Below are 20151 nucleotides of genomic sequence, written 5' to 3'. Positions count from 1 at the left end.
TACTGATTCTCAGCTTAGCTCTCCCACACGTGACTGTGATTTCATTCTCTAAGCATATCATGCGGTCACGTTATTTCCTGGCAAAGTGGCTTCTAATTCTCAGGATGGAATTAAACGCATACTCCAACGTGCTCTGCGGAGGAACCTGTGACTTCCCAGTGCCCCGCCTCCTGAGCATGTTTGAGGACCTCCGCTTTAAGAGGAGTGGGAGAGGGGCGCCTGGGTGGCGCAGTCGTTAAGCGTCTGCCTTGGGCTCAGGGCATGATCCCGGCATCATGGCATCGAGCCCCACATCAGGCTCCTCCGCTAGGAGCCTGTTTCTTTCTTCTCAATCCCCCTGCTTGTGTTCCCTCTCTCGCTGGCTCTCTCTATCTCTGTCAAATAAATAAATAAAATCTTAAAAAAAAAAAAAGAGGAGTAGGAGAGAGCAGGCCCAGAGTGATGAGCAGGGGTGCTGGGCAGGGACCGCTACCTATCACTGGCGCCTAACCTGATTTTACACAGGTAAAAGGGGGTAAAGAAAACACTACCGTGGGGCAGATATGAGGGAAAGAGGCCATTCCACTTGCCCTGCCTGGGGGCTGGGGCAGGGGGTGGGTAGAGTGGCTGGAGCATGTAGATCCAAGCCCCAGGACCGTTCCAGTCCTGGCCAGCTGGGACACCGTCGCTCTCTCTCAGTCACTGACCCAGCCAGGCTGGGCTACAGGGCTCTCAGGGGCCAGGGCCTCCCCAAACCCTAGGGCTCTTCCTGTATCTGGGAAGAGAAAGGAGTCCTGCAGATGGTATGCTCAAGGAGCAAAGTGGCAGGCTGAGCGGGAGGTGCAGGGGGGTGTGGGTGGGGGTGAAGCTGGGCCAGGGAGGAGACAGAGACCCAGACGATCGTGCCGCCCCCCTCCCCGGATCTCCATCAGGGTCAGCAGGGCTCCCCCATCTCTCCCTCACATACCCTCCTGCACTTCCCTTCTGCTTTAGAGATCCCTTCCCACCCCTCTAGGAATCTGGTTTCTAGTCGAGAGGTGGTGGAGGGCTGTTCTGTGAAGGTGAAAGAACTGGAAGGTTTCAAGAGAACTTGAACAATTTTTTAAAAGCACCAGCAAACGTACATTTATCTGCCATATGATTGCCTGCACTCACTAAAATGTCACTTCCTTTGCATTTGGTTGGAATTGTATCCACTCAGCAGGTAACACTGTTTAGCTCACGCTCATCTGAAGTTCTGAGTGGCAGTTACATGTGTCTAGCGTTAATTAACAAAGTGGAAAACAAGACAATTACTACTTAATGCATGCCACCGGTTGAGAGACTACACCTTTAAAGGAAAAATTATACAAAGGGTCCTCACCGCCAAGGTTGGGACACTGTTCCAAAAGGGCTTGTGCAAAAGGGCATGCAGGGTCCCCAGAGCTGGGGGTCTGCAGATCAGCTGTGCTCGCTTGGGCTCTTTTCTTTTTGAAATTGGCTTGGGCTCCCCACGCTTGTTATATTTGAGGTCCTACATCCTGTTTTGTTTAACACAGGATGCTAAGAGCCCCCTCTGGCTCTGGAGTCGGGCATGCATCCAGGCTTGAATCCAAGCTCCTGTACTTTTGAGGTTGTGGGACCCTGGGCCTATGACTTAGCATACTCTCTGACCCTCAGTTTCCCCATCTGTAAAAGGAGGATAATAACCAACCGCATCTCGCTGGGTTCATGTAAATATTCTGTGAAGTGATACATGGAAGGTCCTTTGCGCTAAGCCTGGCACAAAGTAGGTATGCTCAATAAATACCTTATTAGTACTATCTGTTACTTCCACTAGCACCGGTATTATTACAGCTGTTCAATGGACAGGCCTGACAGGGGGTGTGTGCACCTGGGGGTGTGAGGAGAGGGCCGTGGGCCTCGGGGGCGGGGGGGAGAGGAGAAGACCCACTGTCACCCACCTGCCAGCTCCAGTGTCACCGAGCAGGCCTGTGTGCCGTGGCGGTTCCGGGCAGTGCAGGTGAGGGGCCCCACGTCTCGGCGGCTCACCCGGCAGATCCGAAGACAGTACTGGTCATCATCTGGCTGGCTCAGCTCATACACCCCTGCCCGCGCCTCTAGGAGGGCCCCTCGGCAGCTAAGAGACACACAACAGGGAGGTCACCCAGGATCCAGCCACAGGAGGGTCAGGCCCGGATGGCCAGAGTGGGATAGCCACATGTGGGGAGTGAGGCGTGCCAGGCGGGGCCCCACCTCCTCCAGATGACCTGTGCCTCCACATGGTTGAAGGTGACTGTGACGCTGGTGGGCTGTCCCTCCACCACATATACCACGTCCGGCTTGTCCAACACGGCGGGCGCCTCCTCCAGGGGCGGGCCTGGCCAGAGGAGAGCACAGGCTGATGCTGGGCTCGACCCCAGGTCCTTAGTACCCTCTATGCCTTTAACCCTCCCAACCACCACCCGAGCTCCATTTTTACAGATGAGGAAGCGGAGGTTCAGAGAGGTTCAGCAATTTGTCTAGGGCACACAGCCAGGAAGTGGCGGAGCTGGGACTATGCCCTCACCCCTTGCCACACACAGCTTATCTGATCCCAGAGCCTCAGCCTCATCCACTACCGTGCATGCTGCTGTCAGGAGAAAGAAGCGCTCGGACTGGCTGAGGTCACCCCCAGCCATGCTGTTCCCACCAGAGCAGGAACCAGACCAGCCCTTGAGCCTCCACCACCAACACCTAGCTCCCCGGCCCCGCAGCCTCCACCCCACCCCATCCCATAGGAGTACCCAGACTCACCGCGCTCCAGGAGCTGTGCAGGCTCGGAGGGGGGCGAGGGTTTGCTGCTGCTCTTGATGGTGGTGCTGAGGACCCGGAAGATGTGCTGGACCCCCTTACGCAGCCCTGTGGCTGCCCACCCGGGCTCCCGCAAGCCTGTGGCCAGCACTGTCCACTGGTCCGAGCCCAGAACCTGGTGCTGCACGGTGTAGGTCAGGGCGTCTGGGTCTGGTGAGGAAGCAGCTGCTGGAGGTGGGCATTGCTGGGACACCCCCCGACACGGCCCCCCAACCAGCTGGCTCAGGACCTGAAACTCATTAGTCTGCCCTGAGGACCTGCCTCAGTTTCTCCTGTGGCTTCTGCCTGCCCCCCCACCTGCTCTTTCCAACCACTGGCCTGGCCAGCCAGGCTCAGAGCCAACAAGATGCCAGGCATGGGGTCCAGCTACACACACGGACGGAGGGAGCTTAACCCATATCCCAATTCCTTGCTACTACCTGAGGTGGGGAAACTGAGGCACAGAGCAGGGACAAGTCATGCACAGGGAAGGGGCGGGCATTCCCAGGATCATGACTCAAGCACCCAGTCCCCCTGAGAAAGGGAATGTGGTGGCCCCTTTGTGGCCTCCCCTGACGCGCAGCCATGACTTTATCCACCTTGGAGAGGGGACCGGCCACGCGGCTCCTGGCCACGTTCCCAGCACTTCACCCACTCCTACCCTCCACCCGTACACTTTGCTGGGCTGTGCCCGCAAGCCTGGCTCCCTCGGTGCCCCTGCCTGAGCCTGCCCACGTTCCATCCCCCACCCACAGCCCTGCGGGGCCTGACCCACCAATGGCCATGTCCAGACTCCTGGGAGGGTTCCACGTGAGCGTGACCATCCTGCCGGTCACAGCCACCACCTGTGGGGCGCCATCTGGGGGGCCTGGAACCACATCTGAAAGCCACAGGTTGGAGGTTTGCCACGTCCCTCAGGGCCCAATGGCTCCTCAGGATCCCCAAGCCTCAGGACAGTGGGCTGGGGGATGGGGGCACAGCCACAGGGCCGGGGGCAAAGCCGGATGGCTCCCCAGGGTCTCAGCAGAAGGGAGCTGGTGTGGAGGCCCCTCCCTCACCCAGGCCCCCGTGGAGGGCCGGAGGCCAGGCTGGGGGTGCAGCGGACTGGGAGGGTGCCTGCCTCACCTGTGACATAGAGGTGGGCATAGCATGCAGCCTTGCCCAGCTTGTTGGCAATGACACTCTTGTAGACGCCGGCATGCTGAGGTCCCACAGCAGGAAACACCAGGCGATGGACATCCCTGTCTGGGGGGTGGGGGGAGACAATGACACTGGGCCGGAGCCAGAAGGATACTCTGAGGGGTGGGCCCATGTCCCCAGAGGCCTGGCCTTTTACCCCTACCGGCTGCAGGGAGCAGGCAAGGGGGCAAGAGTGGGGCCGAAGGCAAGAAGCATGTCCACGCCGCAGCAAAGCCCACATCCAGGCTGCCAAGCCTATACCTGCAGGCCTGGCCCCTCTTGTCTGTCCCTCCAGCAAATTCTCATCTTGCCCCCACACTGATTCCCCCTCTGAGCTCTGATCTTGTTGACCGCCCCTCATCTCCGCACCTCTGGGGGTCCCACCTGTGCATCAAAGGGCTGACTGAGTTTTCTTCCTAAGGCCCCTCCCTCAGTCCCCTCTCTGTCCCCACGGCCACTGCTGGTCCCACCTGTAGCACAGCGCCCTTGACCGCCCTCCACCAGCGTGGTCCACACTCCACCAAGGGCACCGTATGCTACCTCTTGACCTGGAAACCTTAAAGGCACTTCCTGCATGCGGGCTAGCATCCCAAGCCCTCAGCCCGAGGGCCCATCCAGCCACGTCTCCTGTCCTTCCTCTTGCTACTCCTCTAAACCCAACAAGCCAGAGGGTCCCTGAACAAGCCACAGGAGTTCCATCTCCAGGTTTTTCCTCACAAAATTCCTCCCTTCTGGAATCTTCCTCCCTTACCTAAGGCCTCCTTCTTCAAGACACAGTTCAAGTGAGTGCCAGCCTGGGAAGCCTCCTCTGCACCCCCTTTGTACCCCTGACTCTCTCTCTCCAGGACCTCCAGCACCAGGCCCACACTGGGTGGGGTAGCCCTTCCTCTCTACTTGCACGTGCCATGGCTGCTTAAACACAGAGCCAACATGTCTTGTCAGGCCCGGACCCCGATGCCTTACATGTAGCCACTGCCAAGGATGTAATATTATAAATGATAATAAGAGTTGTCTGTTCTGTGCCCAGTCGACGCCAGCTACTTGACACTCGTTTTTTTTTTTTCCATCATCCTTTCAACAACCCTGCAAAATTATCCTCATTTTCCCAATGAGATCAGAGACATTAATGGACTTGTCCAAGGTGACACAGCTAATAAATGACGGAGCCATGCCTTAAACTTGCTTCCGTCTGATTCTGAACTTCCTTCTCAATGCTGTGATCCCTGAATGATGATAAGGAGGCCATCTCAGGTGGGGACGCGAAGGAGAAGAGGCCGGCCTGTCCTCCCGCGCGTCACAGCCATCCCCAAACACCCCTCCCTTCTCCAAGCGGTTATCTCCACATGGAACAGTCACCCATTCATTTATCTCCGCTGACACTATTTATAAAGGAAGAGAGACCAGAGGCTGCCACCGACCCCAGATACAGAGCGGAGCAGGGACGCCTGAGACAGACAGCCACCCAGGGCCTCAAGCAGAATGAGAGACAGGAAGCCTATAGGCTGAGCAGAGAGCCCGAGGAGGCAGCGGCAGCGGCCAGGGGAAGGGTCAGAGCCACAGAGGTGGCTCTGGAGAATGGGGTGTGAGCATGGGGCTCCGGGGGTGGGGGGCAGCCTGCTGAGGAAGTGGGTGCCAGGGTCAGAGGGTCTGTCCCTGCCTTTGGGCAAGTCCCTGTCCCTCTGCAAGTCTCCGTTTCCCCGTTTGCAAACAGGGATACGAGTACCTGGCATACAGGGCCTTGATGAGGAGGCCGAGCTCAGGGCCTGGCGCTCAGAAAGTGCTTAAGAAAGGTGAGTTCTGTCACATCGCAGCTGTATGAGGAACCCATCAGGAGACTCAGATTCCCTCAAGGATGGAACTGAGACGCTCCGGGAGAAATAGCCCCGGCGGAAAGCACAGGGTCTTGAACCTGTCCCTCTGTATTCCTCCCCTGGCTTCTTTCCTTTACTTGTTGTTGTTAACAACCCTGGCCAAGTGGCCTTTTGGAGCCAGATGCTGCCCATGCCGGCCTTTTCACCAAAATTTCTCCGGGAAGGCGTGAGCCGCACTGCTTTACGAACAAGCAACAACAGCAGTAATAATCAGATGATCATTTACTGACCACTAGCCATTCATCAGGCCCCACTTGAAGCGCTTCGTACGTAGTAACTGATTTAATTCTTATCATGAGCCTACTGCAGATGGGGAAACTGAGGCACCGACGGGTTCCGTAACCTTGCCCACAGTGCTGGCCAGCAGCAAGCTGTACCACCCGTCTAGTACATGCTAAGGGGGCCACCCGGGCCAGAGTGGCGACTCTACACGTGGGGCTGTGCAGCTCAAGGAAGGAGGCCCTGACCTCATAGCCCTTCTGTGTCCCCCTCCCGAAGGCACCCCATCCCTGAGCAGGCTAGAAAAGGAAGGCTCAAGGGCAGGGAGAGGGTGAAGGCACTGCAAGCGAAGAGGGTGCTCGAGGGGACACTCCCCAGGGTTCCTCCCTAGACACATACACTGTGTCATGCGCCGGTCGTCGCTGCTCTGGATGCGGTGGCCATTGTGGAACCAGCTGATGGTGGGGTAAGGCAGGCCGGTCACCTGGCACTCCAGCATGGCCTCCTTGGCCAGGCCCACCTCCAGGTCCTGCAGTGGCCGCAGGAAGTCGGGCATGGACAGCCGCTCCAGCTCACCCTGCTCCGGCTCCTCGGGGATAGATGGCATCTTCTCTAGCTTCGAGCTGGAAGAACGACATGGATGGCCAGAGGCCCGGAGCAGCGCCTCCCACCTCGGGGCCGGGGCACCACGGAGGCAGTGCAGGCCACCCCGGGAGCCCTGCCATACCTGGGGCCGGTGGCGGCCGTCCGAGGCTCCTCCACGTAGAGCTGGGCCGAGCACTGGGCCTGGCCATGGGTGTTGGCCGCACTGACCTCATACAGCCCCTCGTCCTCACTGCCCACGTGCGCGATCTGCAGAGAGTGCAGACCTCCTTCCTGCCGGAGCCGCAAGTTCTCGCTCTCCTCCACCTGGCGGCCTGGGGGAGGAGGGGCAGGAATGCAGAGCAGGCTCATCGAGGGGCCCTGCCCTCCGGGCCTTAGGGGTCCCCCAACATCTACAGGGTGGAGGGTCATACCAAAATGAGTCCAGGTAACAGAAGGGGGCGGGGTGCCGCTGATCTTGCAGTCGAAGCGAGCTGCTCGGCCCTCCAGCACCTCCACGTCCTCCAGCAGCCGAGTGAACAGGGGCGCCAGTGAGGGCCGCACAGTCAGCCGGGCGCTGCAGGTCAGCTCGTCTAGTGGGGAGGGGTCAGCACTGTGGCAGGGAAGGCCACGGAGTCCCAGGCACCCCAACCCGAAGGGGCCACAATCGTACTGGGCAGGAAAGGGGAACTGGGCCCAGAGCTGGAGACTGGGTTAGGGTTAGTCCCCAGACACCAGAGCCAGGCAGTGGGCAAGACCCTAAGACCTGGCATTCTCGGGAGGGTGGAGGTTCACAAGGGTGGGCGGCAGGGCTGCCACGGTGGCCAGGGCCACAACGGGAGCCCCTCTTCATCACCCCTTGCCCACTCACGATGAAGCTCAGCTCAGCTGTAGGAGAGGGGCCTGGAAGCCAAACCCAGTTCCTCCTCCACACCTTTCCCTGCCCTTGGGGAAACTTTCCTCTGTGCCTGGGTGGTGCCCTCCCACTCATCCCGGACCCAGAGCAATGCTCCTTGGCCCTAAGACACCACCCCACAAAAAGTCTTCTGGGGGAAATCAGAGCCCCTTCCGCTGATCAGATCCCCTCCTGCTTACAAAGGCTTCCAGTGTCACCTTAGGCACTCATCACCAGGAGCTGGTGAGGCCATTATCTCTGCTCTTCGAAGGAGGACGGGGACCAGGGTCAGAGATGTCATTCATAACAATAATGGTTGACATTTATTAGGTGCCACCCTTTGCCAGGCTTGTGCTGTACTTTGTTCCTTACATACATTAGCTCATTAATCCCACCGGTCCCCCTACAAGGTAGCTCGTCTCATGATCCCTTTTTCCAGATGGATAGTCTAAAGCTCAGAGAGATGAAGTGACTTGTCTAAAGTCACGTGGCTGTCTGTGGCAGGGCAGGAACTGGAACCCAAGTCCGGGTGGCTTCGCTAGACCACAGCAGACTGGATCCCTATGGAAACACCAGCCCACATGGACACAGAAGGCTCTTTGTGCCAGGGGCCACTCCATACGCAGATTTGATCGAGGCAGGTGCACTGCCTGGCTCCTACACTTCCAGTCCCCTTCCTCCAGCTCTTGGGCCCCCATGGCAGCTGCAGGGCCTGAGTGGGTGGTTACCTTTGGCTGTGCTGAGCTTGCAGGTGTAGACGCCACTGTCGTCCTCATGCACAGACGTGAGCAGCAGCTTGCATTTCCGGCCATCGAAATGCATCTTGCATTTGAGCAGTGCAGGCTGCAGCAGGCGGCCTCGGCAGAGCCAGTCTACCTCCACGTCGGCAGGACCCGCCACCAGGCACTCAAACAGCGCCATCTCCCCGGCCCCCACGTCCACGTCCTGCAGGGGGGCCAGCACGGCCAAGGACCGGCTTTCAGGATGTGCTGGGGGGACAGCGGCCACAGGGGGCACGCGTAGAATAGAGACACAACGGGGCAAGGGAGACACACACACGCACACACAAAGAGACAGACAGATACAGAGAGAGAGATGCATTTTGTTCCTTTGGAGGCAGGGGAAGCCCGCCCGCCCGGCCAGGACAGCAAGGAGCTCCGGGGCCTGGCTTCGGGAGGGCACCCCAAGCTGGGCCAGGGAGGGTGAACTCAGGGGAAGCGGGAGGGAATCGAGGGCAGGGAATCTGAGAGGGCCACATAGGGGCAGAGACGGCGGCGGAAAAAAAAACAACACAGCACACCAGCTGGGTACAAACTAGACTTTATTTGAGCTAAGAAACAGCTTTGTTCAAATATCTCCACACCCACGAAAGCAGGCCCTTACTCTTTGGCCAAGCCTGGCTAACACCCTCATTCCCAGACAGAGCAGCTGGGCCCTGACAGTGAACAGGGGAGCCCCAGATGAGCCCTAAACCTGCCCAGAGCTGGACTCGGTCAGGCCTCCTCATCAGTGTAGGGCCTGAGGGCCTCTGGCTTTAGTCTCTTGAGAAATAGAAAGTGTTGTGCCATTCAAAACCCGTTTCTGGAATGGTGAGTGCCCCGTCGCCCGCTTCATGAGCCCCTTGTCAAAGCCTCCTGCCTCTCTGGGTCCCCCCAGCCTGCCGATGCCATGCCCTGTTCTCTCCCGCTCTGCCTCACCCCACTCCACCTCAGAGGCACCCTTCCCTGACTGTCACAGACACACAGACAGACAAACAGATAGACAGACAGGGCCTGTAGCAGCGGTAGCACATGCGCTTGCTGGGTGCTCCCCTGCAGGGAGAGACTGGGGGTGGGGGGAGGTGTCTTGATACCCCTCATGGCTGCCCCTTCCTGGCACTCAGTCCATGTGGGGGCTCCCAGCCTGCCCAGCCATATGTCCATTTGGGGGGGAAGGGTCCCTAGGGGCCCATGGGCTATCCCAGGATGCTGCATAAGGTGGGGAGGGGATGGAATGGGAGGCTGGGACAGGGTCCAGGCCGGCGGGCCGGCAGGGTCTGTGGGCAGGAGGCAGTGAAACACAGCGAGGTCCGAGAGGTGCCTGAGACAGGGGCGCGGCTCGGAGGGTAGCAGGGGGGAGCGCAGGCGGCCCCCTGAGCTCACTCGCCTGTGTACAGACAAAAACCTCAGTCAGCAAGCGGCAGGTTAGTGCAGCACGCACACACGCATACGCACGCACAGGCACGCACACCACGCAGACCTGGCTAGGGCCCCTCTGCGTGGAGAGCTGTCTCTAAAACTGTCAGGGCACCCTGCCTTTCTCTGCTCCTCCAAGATCAGCCTGGGGATGGAGGGACCGGCAGCCAGCCAGAGGCTGCGCGGGTCTCCAGGGTTTCTGGACAGGCAGAGGCCGTGGGCAACCAGGGAAAAGGCATTCACAGGCATCAGGGGCACCCAAAGCCTAGGGGATGTCAGGAGGAATCCCAAAGAGAGAGAAGCACTGAGACAAGGGTTAACACAGAAAAGCAAGGCAGAGCCAGACCCTGGAGGGGAAGGAACGGGCCAGGGAATAGGGGCCAGATTCGGGTGCAGGGAGAGCTGAAGAATTCAGAGACCAAGGAGGTGGCAGCCCCAAGAACAGGAGGCACCGGGCAGGTAACTGAGGCAGGCAGGGTCCAGTGGAGGTGACCATGACTGTGAGGGTCTGAGCTCCATCTGGGGCTGGAGGCATCCTGTGAAGCTCTCCGAGCTGGCCTCTACCAGGAAGTGAGGGATGATGGCTGAGTGTGGAGCTAAGGAGGGGCTCCCCAGCCCTGAGCTGCTCGCAGGAAAGGGTGAAGCAGAAGGCAAGGTTAATGGCCAGCCCTGGGGAGGAAAACCAGCAGCCCCCCAAGGGCAGCCTGGCTCAGGCCTGCCTGTTATCCCTGTTGCCTGAAAGGTCCCCTGCCCTAATGCCCCAACTCCAGGGGCCCAGCCCTCTCCACATGCCACGGTCCTGCTTACCCTGGCACCCCTGGGGTCCCTGCAATGCTTCAAGCCCAAGTCACCCCAAGAGCCCCTCCGAACGGGTCCAGCTATCAGACTCTCCCCACTGCCACCTCCAACCACAATGGCTTCTGCACAGCAATGGGACAGGTAGGAGGGCAAAGGGGCAAGAGGAGAGAAGCAGGGTGGATGTGAGGGAGGAGCCTGGAAAGGGCAAGGGGACAAAAGCTTGGAAGAGTGTGGGGAGAGGACAGCTGGTGGCAGGAAGCAGGGTCTCTCTCTGGCTAGCATCAGGGACAGGTGTGATTGAGCACAGGGAAGGCCATCCTGTGTAGTAGGCTGAGCACTGAACAATTTGCTGTGTGGCCTTGAACAAGTCACTTCCCCTCTTTGGGCCTCAGTTTACTCAACTACAACATATGCAACCCACTACGGGATCTCTAAGGCCTGCTGTGACATCCTCCGACCAAGGTTGTGTGAAAGTTGGCATCTGCGCAGGGATGAGGCCGGGGCCAGGGCCGGGGCTGGGGGGTGGGGAGGGGTCATGGAGAGTGTGAGGCACTCACCTCTGACCTCCAGGCGGGCCTCACACTGCCGGGCGCCGTACTCGTTGACCGCCTTGCACGTGTAGAAGCCAGCATCTGCCCGCTCGGCGGCCAGGATCCGCAGCCGGCACAGCCCGCCCTCTGCCTCCTCGGCGAAGCGCCGCTGGTCCGGGCGCACGGGCTGCCGGTTTCTCAGCCTGTCGGAGGGACAAGAACTCAGCCTGGGGGCCCAGTTCCCAACCTGCCCTTGCAAGCTCCTCACATCATCTACCCACTTCCCAGATCTGTCCCCCAGGTTACAGGGCCAAGTTTTCGCCCTGACTCTGCCAACACCTGCCCCCGCCAGCAACTTCCAGAACACCTCTGCCTACTTGGATCTTACCCTTCTTGGAACCTCACCACAACTATTCGGCTCTTAATAGTTCTGAAATGTCTTTGTGTCTTATTTTTATAATTGATAACGAACAGAAAGCTTTCCCACTGGCCAAAAGGGATAAGAAATAACTTAACAGTGTTAAAAAAAAAATCACACAGGAGACTAGAAAATCAATTACAAATGAAAAGGAGGACCCAAACTAAGAAGAACCAGGTTCCAGGCACCCGGGTGAAGCACTGTAGCCGAGGCCCACCTTTCCCTGCCGGGCTCTGGCAGCTCAGAAACGAACGGTTATGTCCAGGCCTAGCACAGGGCTGGGCGCAGAGCAGGCCTCAAAAATCCCCCTGCTGTCGCCTGATGGGGCTGGGCGAGCGCAGAACAGACAAGAGATCTTTGTTACCCTAAACCCGCCCCAGAAGGAGAAGCCCTGAATGAGCCTGAACAACGGGGCGGGGGCACGTTCGGGGAGCGACACCACTGGACCTGGGATGAGAACGCTGGGCCGATCCCAGGGAAGTCCACAAAGCGTCCACTCCCCTCCACCCGGAGCCAGGCCTCACTGGGCCACCGCCTGTCTGCGGGCTGCTACTTACCAGGAAACCACTGGCTTGGGCTCCCCCAGCACACGGATGCTCATGGTGACATCTTGGCCTTCTCTTACTGACTGGTCCATAAGGGGGACCTGAAGGGGACCCCAAGGTGTCAGGGGAGACATTCAAGGCCCAGCTGCAGTTCCTGGGGGCCAGAGGATTCTGGGACAGAGGCCTCTTCCACACCGGGCTAACTGGGGTTGGCTCCAGATAAGAAGGGTTAATGGGGCCAAGCTCGAGGTCTTGCTAGAACCCGGTGTGGCCCCAAGAACAAGGGCATACATGAAGGAATGGGGGTGCCCAGGGGCTGGGTGCTGGCCTCAGGGGTCTGACCTTGAAAGTGGGGGGTGCCTTGGAGCCAGTGTCGGAGGAGCGGCGGTTCTGGCTGGGACTGAGCTTCATGGTGGGGGTGCGGGGCCAGGTCTCTCCAGGCTCCGGAAACTCCTCTGGGGGGCTCAGGTATTCCTCGTCAGAGGTGATGGGGCTGCTGAAAGGTGATGTGGACCCGCCTGGAAAAGAGATAGAGGAGAGACAGTGGCACAGACAGAGACGCCAGGGGAGGAAGGGGGGACAGAAAGAATGAGAGAGCTGGATAGATCAGCCCAAGATCAAGGACCTGATAAGGTCTGGAATGTTCCACACAGCCCAGGAGGTAGACCAGCCCTGCCCTGACTTTGCTTCATGGGGCTCCTACTTGCTTGCTGTGTGACCCTGCTCAGATGTTTCCTGTCCACGAGCCCCTGAATCCTGCTCTCCACAGACTCTCCTACCACGGACACTGTGGAACCTCCTGAGTAGGGACCACAGCGAACAGCCTGGGACAAGGGATACAGGCAGCAGAGGGGCTGCCCTGCGCCCCATGGGAGGCTTGAAATTCCACTGGAGCAGGGAACCCACATTCCTGGCTTGGAACTGCAGGCCCCTAATGTAGATGGTCCCCAGAGTGGTACAGCCAGGACACCTGTTTCTTGAGTGAGCTGGGCCTGGTGCAAAGGAACACACACCTCCGACAAGCCCCATCTGGGCAGTGCCAGGGCCAGTGAGGCGGCACTGTCCAGCCTGCCCTTCCCCCTCTCCCTTCTCAGCTTCCTGCCCCAGATACCCCAGGGGCACCTGTTGGCCCCAGCCCTAGAACATGGACCCCAAAACTCTCAGGGAATGGAAAAGCAGTTTGAGTCATCCACAGAGAAGGGCGACTCAGACTGGGGAAGGGGAGGGGGGCACCAGTGTTCGCTTTGGGGGAGGGGTGTCCCCAGGGCCCTGACGCCCTCCCCTGCAACTGGCCAGGGGCCCGGCTTCACTGAGCTGGCTCCTATCCGACTACCAAATACAGACATGAATCCGCCACAGCCCCCTGGCCCCTCCTCCTGGTTCCCCCACCCCAAGCCCCTGTGGCCCGGCCCCCCACCGGGCTGCACCCCAACTCACCCGAGACTCTGCACACAGACCCCAGGCTGCGCCTGTCCTGAAGGCTCTGCCCTGGCACCAGGCCCTCCTGCTGCCTGCCCACTGCCCACCCCACCCAGCTCCCCAGGGAGCAGGAGCCCAGCCTGCCCAGCCCCACTCACTCCACTGACCCTGCTGAGGCTCTGCACCGAGGGCCTGGGGGAGGGGAAGGAGCCCGAGGAGGGGAAGGAGGAGGTGGGGGCCGGCCAGGCAGGGACAGGCTGGGTGGCAGGCCGGCAGCTGGCCGGGAAGGTGGTGCCTGCTGAGACCACAAGCAGCCCAGCCTGGAGTGGAGGGGGAGGAGAGGGGAGGGGCAGAGCGAGCGCAGCCTGGCTGTATTTAGCCACCCTGCTCATTCCCAAGCAGCAGGATCTGCCTTTTCTCTCTTTACAGTTTCTGGACCCTGACAAGAGCAGAGCCCCCTCACTGGCGCCTCAACTCAAAGTGCCGGGGCCTCAGTCCCTGGGGGAAGATGGGGGTGGCGGTACGCCACAGCTCCAAGATGCGTGCCCTGAGCCCTTCACTCCGACATACCCACCACAGGAGGCACTGGAGGCAGATGGCCCTTAGGATGCCCCCTGTTCTGAGCAAGCCACCAAGATCCCCACGTGGGAATGTGCTGACAGGCCTCAAATACTGGAGCCAGGCCATACCCTGTTTTCTCTGGTGCTGAGAATCAGAGAATTGTCAGGACCTTCGGCCTCCTTCCCAGAAATACCCCCACTCAACCTGAGGGGGCCCCAAATCCCACCTCTGCCTCCCCACTATTGCCATGGCAGGTTTGGCCAGCACCACCCAGGGGCACTGGGCCTGCACCCACCTCTCCTCCTACCACTTCTGACAGGGTCACCCTGTCAGCCCCACCAGGGCCAAGGGTCATGAGGCAAGGGCTGCTTCTAGTAACACCCCACAACTAGCTGCCATCTGGAATTGGGCTGGGGAAGGGGCTTGGAGATCAGCAGCAGAACAGGGGAGCTGTGGAAGAGAGGTCACATGGCCTTCTCCCCCCCCCCTTTTTAAAGATTTTTCATCTATTATTTGAAAGAGAGAGCACGTGCATGAACACATGAAGGGGGGAGAGAGAGAATCCCAAGCAGACTCCCCACTAATTGTGGAGCCCAACGTGGGGCTCGACCCCACGACCACAACTCGAGTTGAAATCGAGTTGAACGCCCAACCGACTGAGCTACCCAGGAGCCCCCCCTTCTTTCTCCTCTTATCACCCCCCCCCGCAACCCAAGGCCACATTCCCAAGCTATGACCTGTGTTTCCCAGCACTGCCAGTGAAGGAGGAGGGGGGAACTGGCAGAGGAGGGGGGCCCACCACTCAGGTTGGCTGTCTTGAGGTGGAGGTGGGGAGGCAAGTCAGAATGGCATTTGGTGAACATCTGCCAGGGGCTTAGCCACCAGCTGATGCTGTGACCACAGGTATGGCCCCTGGAGGCGGGGGCCGCCTCCTTGCCATGGAGCCTGCTGACCTCCAGGCTCACCTCGAGGTTCGTTGGCTCTGCAGGCACTCACAGGCCCAGAGAGGAGAACAGAGATTAAAGCAGATTGGCAAGGTTTGCAGGGAGCCTCAGAGACCCCTGGTGGTTGTTGGGGGAACTGCACTCTGGGGGCATCCACACAAATCAGGGCCCTCAGGCCCCCTCTGAGATGGAGGATCTCTGTCTCCAGCTCCCAAAACCTCTGCGGTTCCACACCAGGCTCTGGCGCCACCCCACTTTTTACCAGCCCCACCACCAAAACCATCTTTGTAGCCAGTCCCTATATGTCAGCCCTGTTCACCCACAAGCCTGGCTCTCACTGTGGGAAACATTATACCACCCAGGAAGTGGGGAGCACGTGCTCCCCCAAACCTAACATGCACATATGCCGACCATGTGAGTGCTGCCCCTACACACCCCACCACCCCCAAAACATGCTGACTCTGTGCACACATGTCCTTTCAACACTCCTCCCAGATCAACCTCACTTGATGAAAATACAGGTGTGAGGGAGCCCTCAAGGTATGTGTGTGTTTGGGGGGGGGCTCTCCCTCCCCACACCAGTGCATCCAGCTCAATACCGGTCCCAATATCCCTTGAGACATTCTAAGGGTAAACAGAGTCACAGCCACCTACAAGAAAGGCCTTCTATACCAGGGCTTCTCAGCCACCTACCTCAGGACCACCTGGGAGCCTGTTTAAACTATAAATTCCTGGGCCTTACTTACTCTGACCTAAAGAATTAGATTTCCTAAAACGGAGGTTAGGAAACTACATTTTTAGAAAGCACTCCAGGTGGGGCGCCTGGGTGTCTCAGTCGGTAAAGCGGCTGCCTTCGGCTCAGGTCATGATCCTGGGGTCCTGGGATTGAGCCCCACGTTGGGCTCCCTGCTCAGCGGGAAGCCTGCTTCTCCCCTGCCTGCCACCCCCTGCTTGTGCTTGCTCTCTCCCTCTCTCTCTCTGTCAAATAAATAAATACAATCTTCAAAAAAAAAATTTAAAAAAGCACTCCAGATGATTCTTATGCACAGGGAAGTTTAGGGACCCCCGTGATCCTCATGGGAGTAGGACAACCCTAAGAGGTGAGTTCCGTCTTATCTAGCCACTAAAGCTCAGGGCAGGGTTCTGAGCCTCAGAGGTCTGGTTCCACAGCCCATGTGCTCCCCATGGCACCACCTGGCCTCCCATCTTGAGCAAAGTCCCTGACTCTACAGCAGGGGTTCTCAAGGCTCACGGTGCATCAGGACAGAGCTTAAACCCCAGACTGCTGTGCCCCACCCCCCAGGGTTTCATTAGTACCCCCTGCAGATGCGCGTCTGGCCCAGCCTCTGCAGGTCAGCCGGATTGTTCCTGGGGCTGGGAAAGTCACACAGATCTCTACCCCCCTGCACCATGACCTCCCACACAATCCTGCAGTCCACATAGCCCCGGACTATCCAGGAAGGCCTCCAGGTATGGCTACGGGGGCTAAGAAGTGGCCAAAGCACGGTCAGGATCTGGGGAGCCTTCTGGCTGGAAGGGATGACAATCCCCATACAAACACAACTGGAACAGTGCACAGGAATAATGAGCAGGCAAGAGAAGGGCAGGTGAGGGCCACAAGCACAGACAGAAGATGCCTTTGGACTCAGGGAACACAGGGTAACTAAGGGAAAGGGTGGTATAGGAATCAAGAGTTTGGTTGAAGCAGGAAAAAGGGAAAAAGTCTTTCCGGAGGAGGAAGCTGCAGGAGCAAATATTCAGAGACAGCAAGAACGTGCAGACAATCGTATGTAGCCCCACCTGCTGGCCACCCAACTGGGCAAAGCTGAGAGAAGCGAGGCCCGAGGGAGCTGGAGTAGGTGCCTCCCACTGCCTCAGCGGCCTCCAGACACCCTCAGGTCGTCCTCAGGTCCAGACGGTGGAGGCCAGCTTCTGGAGTCTGGCCTTCACTCTGAAGGCAAAGGAGAGCTCCTCGAGGCTTCGGAGGGAGGGGTGACATGCAGGAATTGATGAGCACTCATACGTGCGTGTCCTGGCCCGTCCCAACCCGCGCTCCAAGGGCACCGTCTCCAGAGGCGATCCCTCTAACCGTCTGTGTGGTCACGCCACAGTGGAAGACAGTGAGACCGAGGGAAAAGGGAGACGCAGGCCGGCCTGCGGCTGGGAACGCACAGGGGCTGTCGTGGGGATCACCCCTTCTAGAATAGAAGAGTGGTGCTGAGGTTTCTGTTTTGATTTCAAATGGACAAGGAAGCCGAGAGGACTCACCACAGTCGGCCTGACCTAGCCCTAGAAACCGTTCATTCCCCATGCGTGATTACGTGGGGTTACTCTGTGCCAGATAAAGCACTGGCACCCACAGCAGACTAGGTGCCCCTTCTTCGGACAGGCTGAGCGTGACAACCCCACTCTGAGGGAGCAGCCCTGGGAGACACCCCACAGGGCCTACCTGCTTCTGGAAGCCGGGAGTGGGGAGGAAGGGCTGAGTCTGGTCGAGGGACCATGCTGTGTCCTTTTATACTCCTGACCCCCCGTAACTAGACTCTGTTCTGTTCTGACAGTATCAGTCATTTGGTGGGGCCAGAATGAGCTTTGAAAAGCCACAGCCTCTGGCCCAAATGTCCTTAGCTGTGTCCTCATCCCCAAAAAGCCTCATAAATCTTACCAAGTAAGTAGCCCAGGGGGTATACGGACCCTCACCTCACAGATGTGAGAAAACTGTGGCCAGCTGAGGAAATGTGAAGAGGCCAAGGTCTCAGCTGGAAAATGCTAGAACCTTGGGTTCAAATAGACAAGATCTGTGCTTGAGGGACGACTGAAGGTAGCAGGATGGAGCCCCCATCTCCCCCTTCCTCCTGACCAGCACCCAAAGGGCCCCCTGTCACAGCCCGAGCTGGAGGTGAGCCAAATGTGCTCACACCAGGCATGCAGGGAGACGGCACGGGATCACAGCCATGGTGGAGGTGGGGAGGCCAGAGAGGAAGGAGAGAAAATTCCCCATCAGACCCACCCACAGAGGGCATCATCAGTCTCTTCCTCCCTCACTCCCCCACCCAGCGTGAGCTCATCAGCACAATTCTTCCCTAACCCTGAACCTCCTCTGAGTAGCAGGGAAGGGGACAGTAAGGAGGAGGACAGTAAGGAGCCCAGGAACAGGGCTTCAAATCATGATCAGCCCCTGACTGGCCCTCTGCTCCTAGACCTGAGCCCCCCACCAGGATAGGCCCTAGCCACCCGAGACTACTTATATGCGTATTTATTAAAACGGAAAGAAAAGAAAAATCCAGTTCTTTGGTCGCACTAGCCACATTTCAAGAGCTCAACAGCCACACGCGGCTAGGGGCTGCCACCCCTGGACTGGGCACGTATGCAACATTTCCCTCATGGCAGAAAGTTCTGATCAGCATTTCTCTAGAGCAATTTGCTGCAGCTTTCCAAGTCTCAGCTCCCTCATACGTAATGTGGGCAAAATAACAGAACCTACCACCCAGGGCAAGAGTAAATGTGGTAACCCAATCAACACAGGGCCTGGTACGTAGGAAGCGCTCAGTAGATGCCGACTACTCATATTCTTTTCATCCATCATCCACCTGAGCTTATTTGCTTCAGAAGTATTTCCAGCATCCCCAAATCACCTGTTGCTTACAACATTCCTAGGCAAATTACAGGTGCTCAATAAAGGTTGCTAGCCTTGGGCTCGCTCTATGTCACTTCATTCTCCATGTTGTTGTCTTCCTATCTGTAAAATGGGAATATCACCACCTATCACGTGCCTCTCCAAGGGACAGATACGGGGGGATGTAGCCCAAATAAGAGGAGAGGTGTGAAAGGACACTCTCCAGAGAGATGTAGAACTTGGCAGCCTGTCGGTATCAGTAAATGCTTGTGTGATGGATGTGGGCAGCTAAGAATCCTTAGCTTCAGGTAAGCATACTTCTCACACTCCCCAACCACCCGCCCCAGCACACACACACCCTTTGGGAGAACGACTGTGGCTTCAGCAGAAGTACTCCATGGGGTGGCTGGGGGAGGCTGGAAGGGGCCCAGGACTGGGGTGATGAGAACCAGACCCTGCCTTCTAACCACAGCGCCTGAGCAATTACGTTGTCTAGTTATCCGTTCCCTCTTCCTGTGGCTCCCAACCAGAAACTGAGATCTGTGGGCTCTCCAAAGCAGGCCCCTTTGAGGAAGGCACCCCAAGAGGGCACTGTGCCACCAGCCCTGGTTGCCAGGGTCCTAGGGTAGGAGGTTAAGAAGCAAGAAAGGGAGGTGCTTCTAGGAGGCCTCTTCTTATCCGACACTACTCACTCTCTCCCTCAGCTGCCCCCCCCCAGTCTGCACCCCACCTGCAGCCACACTGCCTGACACCCCTTCTTAGCCCCACCCCCTCACTCCACACACAGTCCAGGCCTGAGACCCCCCTCCTTGCCAAATGTCTGTGCCGCCCCCTGGTTCCACCCACTCTGCTGCTCTCCAGGTCCACTGGCCCTTGTCCAAGCGCTCTGGACCAAACAGCGCCTTGTAGGGGAAGAAAGTCCGCTTCCGCCAAGAGAGCCCTGGGGCCGAGTCAGCATGACTTATGGGGGCTGTTCTCTGGGGGCAAAGCCCAGTGCCACTGCTTAACGCGATGAAGCCTTTCTGGCTCCCCAGGGTGGGGTGAGGGGAAGGCACAGACAGGCCATGATGGGGTGAGGACCCAGAGGCTGGGAAATGCGGGCGAGCTGGGGCTGTGGGTCTGTCGATGGCAGGGGAGGAGTCCCTAAGCCGCAGTCTGAAGAATGGGCAGAAAAGGAAAAGGCAGCTTTCTGGAGCCTCGTGGAAACCTGTGCACAACAGCACCCCTTCATAACGCTAACAGCTAACATTTGTCTACAGCTTTGCAGTCCATAAAGCCTGTTCACACATTTGCTTTTGTTCGTGAGGGTGGTAGAATTATACAAATGAGGAAACTGAAGGGCAGGGAGGTTCAGTACGACAAACACAGAGCTCCCAGTCAAGAGCGGACAGCTGCCTTGCCCCAAGCCTCCTTCCCAACCTTAAAAGGCTCCCAAATGGCCACAAGCCAGTATCGGGGCACCCCCCCCCATCCTCCTTGCCAAATCTCAGCCCAAGGCAGGTATTGACCAGAGTCCTGGAGCCAGCCCCAGGCCCCCTGAGGAGAGCTGGGAGCTGAGTCACAAGCCAGATCCCAGAGGTGATAGAAGGACGGAAGCATGCCGTGGAGGG

General features: G+C 58.5%; 1 protein-coding gene across 8 annotated transcripts in view; it reads right to left on the bottom strand.

Annotated features, from left to right (window-relative positions):
- SPEG (striated muscle enriched protein kinase) overlaps positions 1–20151 on the bottom strand; it is a 55494-nt gene that overhangs the window by 17619 nt on the left and 17724 nt on the right. For 5 of the 8 annotated variants that reach the window (XM_034655239.1, XM_019805476.2, XM_034655240.1 and 2 more), the window contains 12 exons: positions 12344–12519; positions 12014–12102; positions 11066–11241; positions 8265–8525; positions 7076–7234; positions 6787–6976; positions 6459–6682; positions 3916–4035; positions 3566–3670; positions 2755–2961; positions 2215–2338; positions 1923–2098 (listed from right to left, as the gene is read on the bottom strand). In XM_034655239.1, the coding sequence (XP_034511130.1) occupies positions 1923–2098; positions 2215–2338; positions 2755–2961; positions 3566–3670; positions 3916–4035; positions 6459–6682; positions 6787–6976; positions 7076–7234; positions 8265–8525; positions 11066–11241; positions 12014–12102; positions 12344–12519 (2007 nt within the window). The other 3 variants (XM_034655244.1, XM_034655245.1, XM_034655243.1) reach the window with 3 other exon arrangements.

This window comes from Ailuropoda melanoleuca, chromosome 2 (assembly GCF_002007445.2).
Source record: "Ailuropoda melanoleuca isolate Jingjing chromosome 2, ASM200744v2, whole genome shotgun sequence".
NCBI lineage: Eukaryota > Metazoa > Chordata > Mammalia > Carnivora > Ursidae > Ailuropoda > Ailuropoda melanoleuca.
The sequence above is the reverse complement of the archived record's forward strand: the minus strand, read 5'-3'. Positions and strand labels throughout refer to the sequence as shown.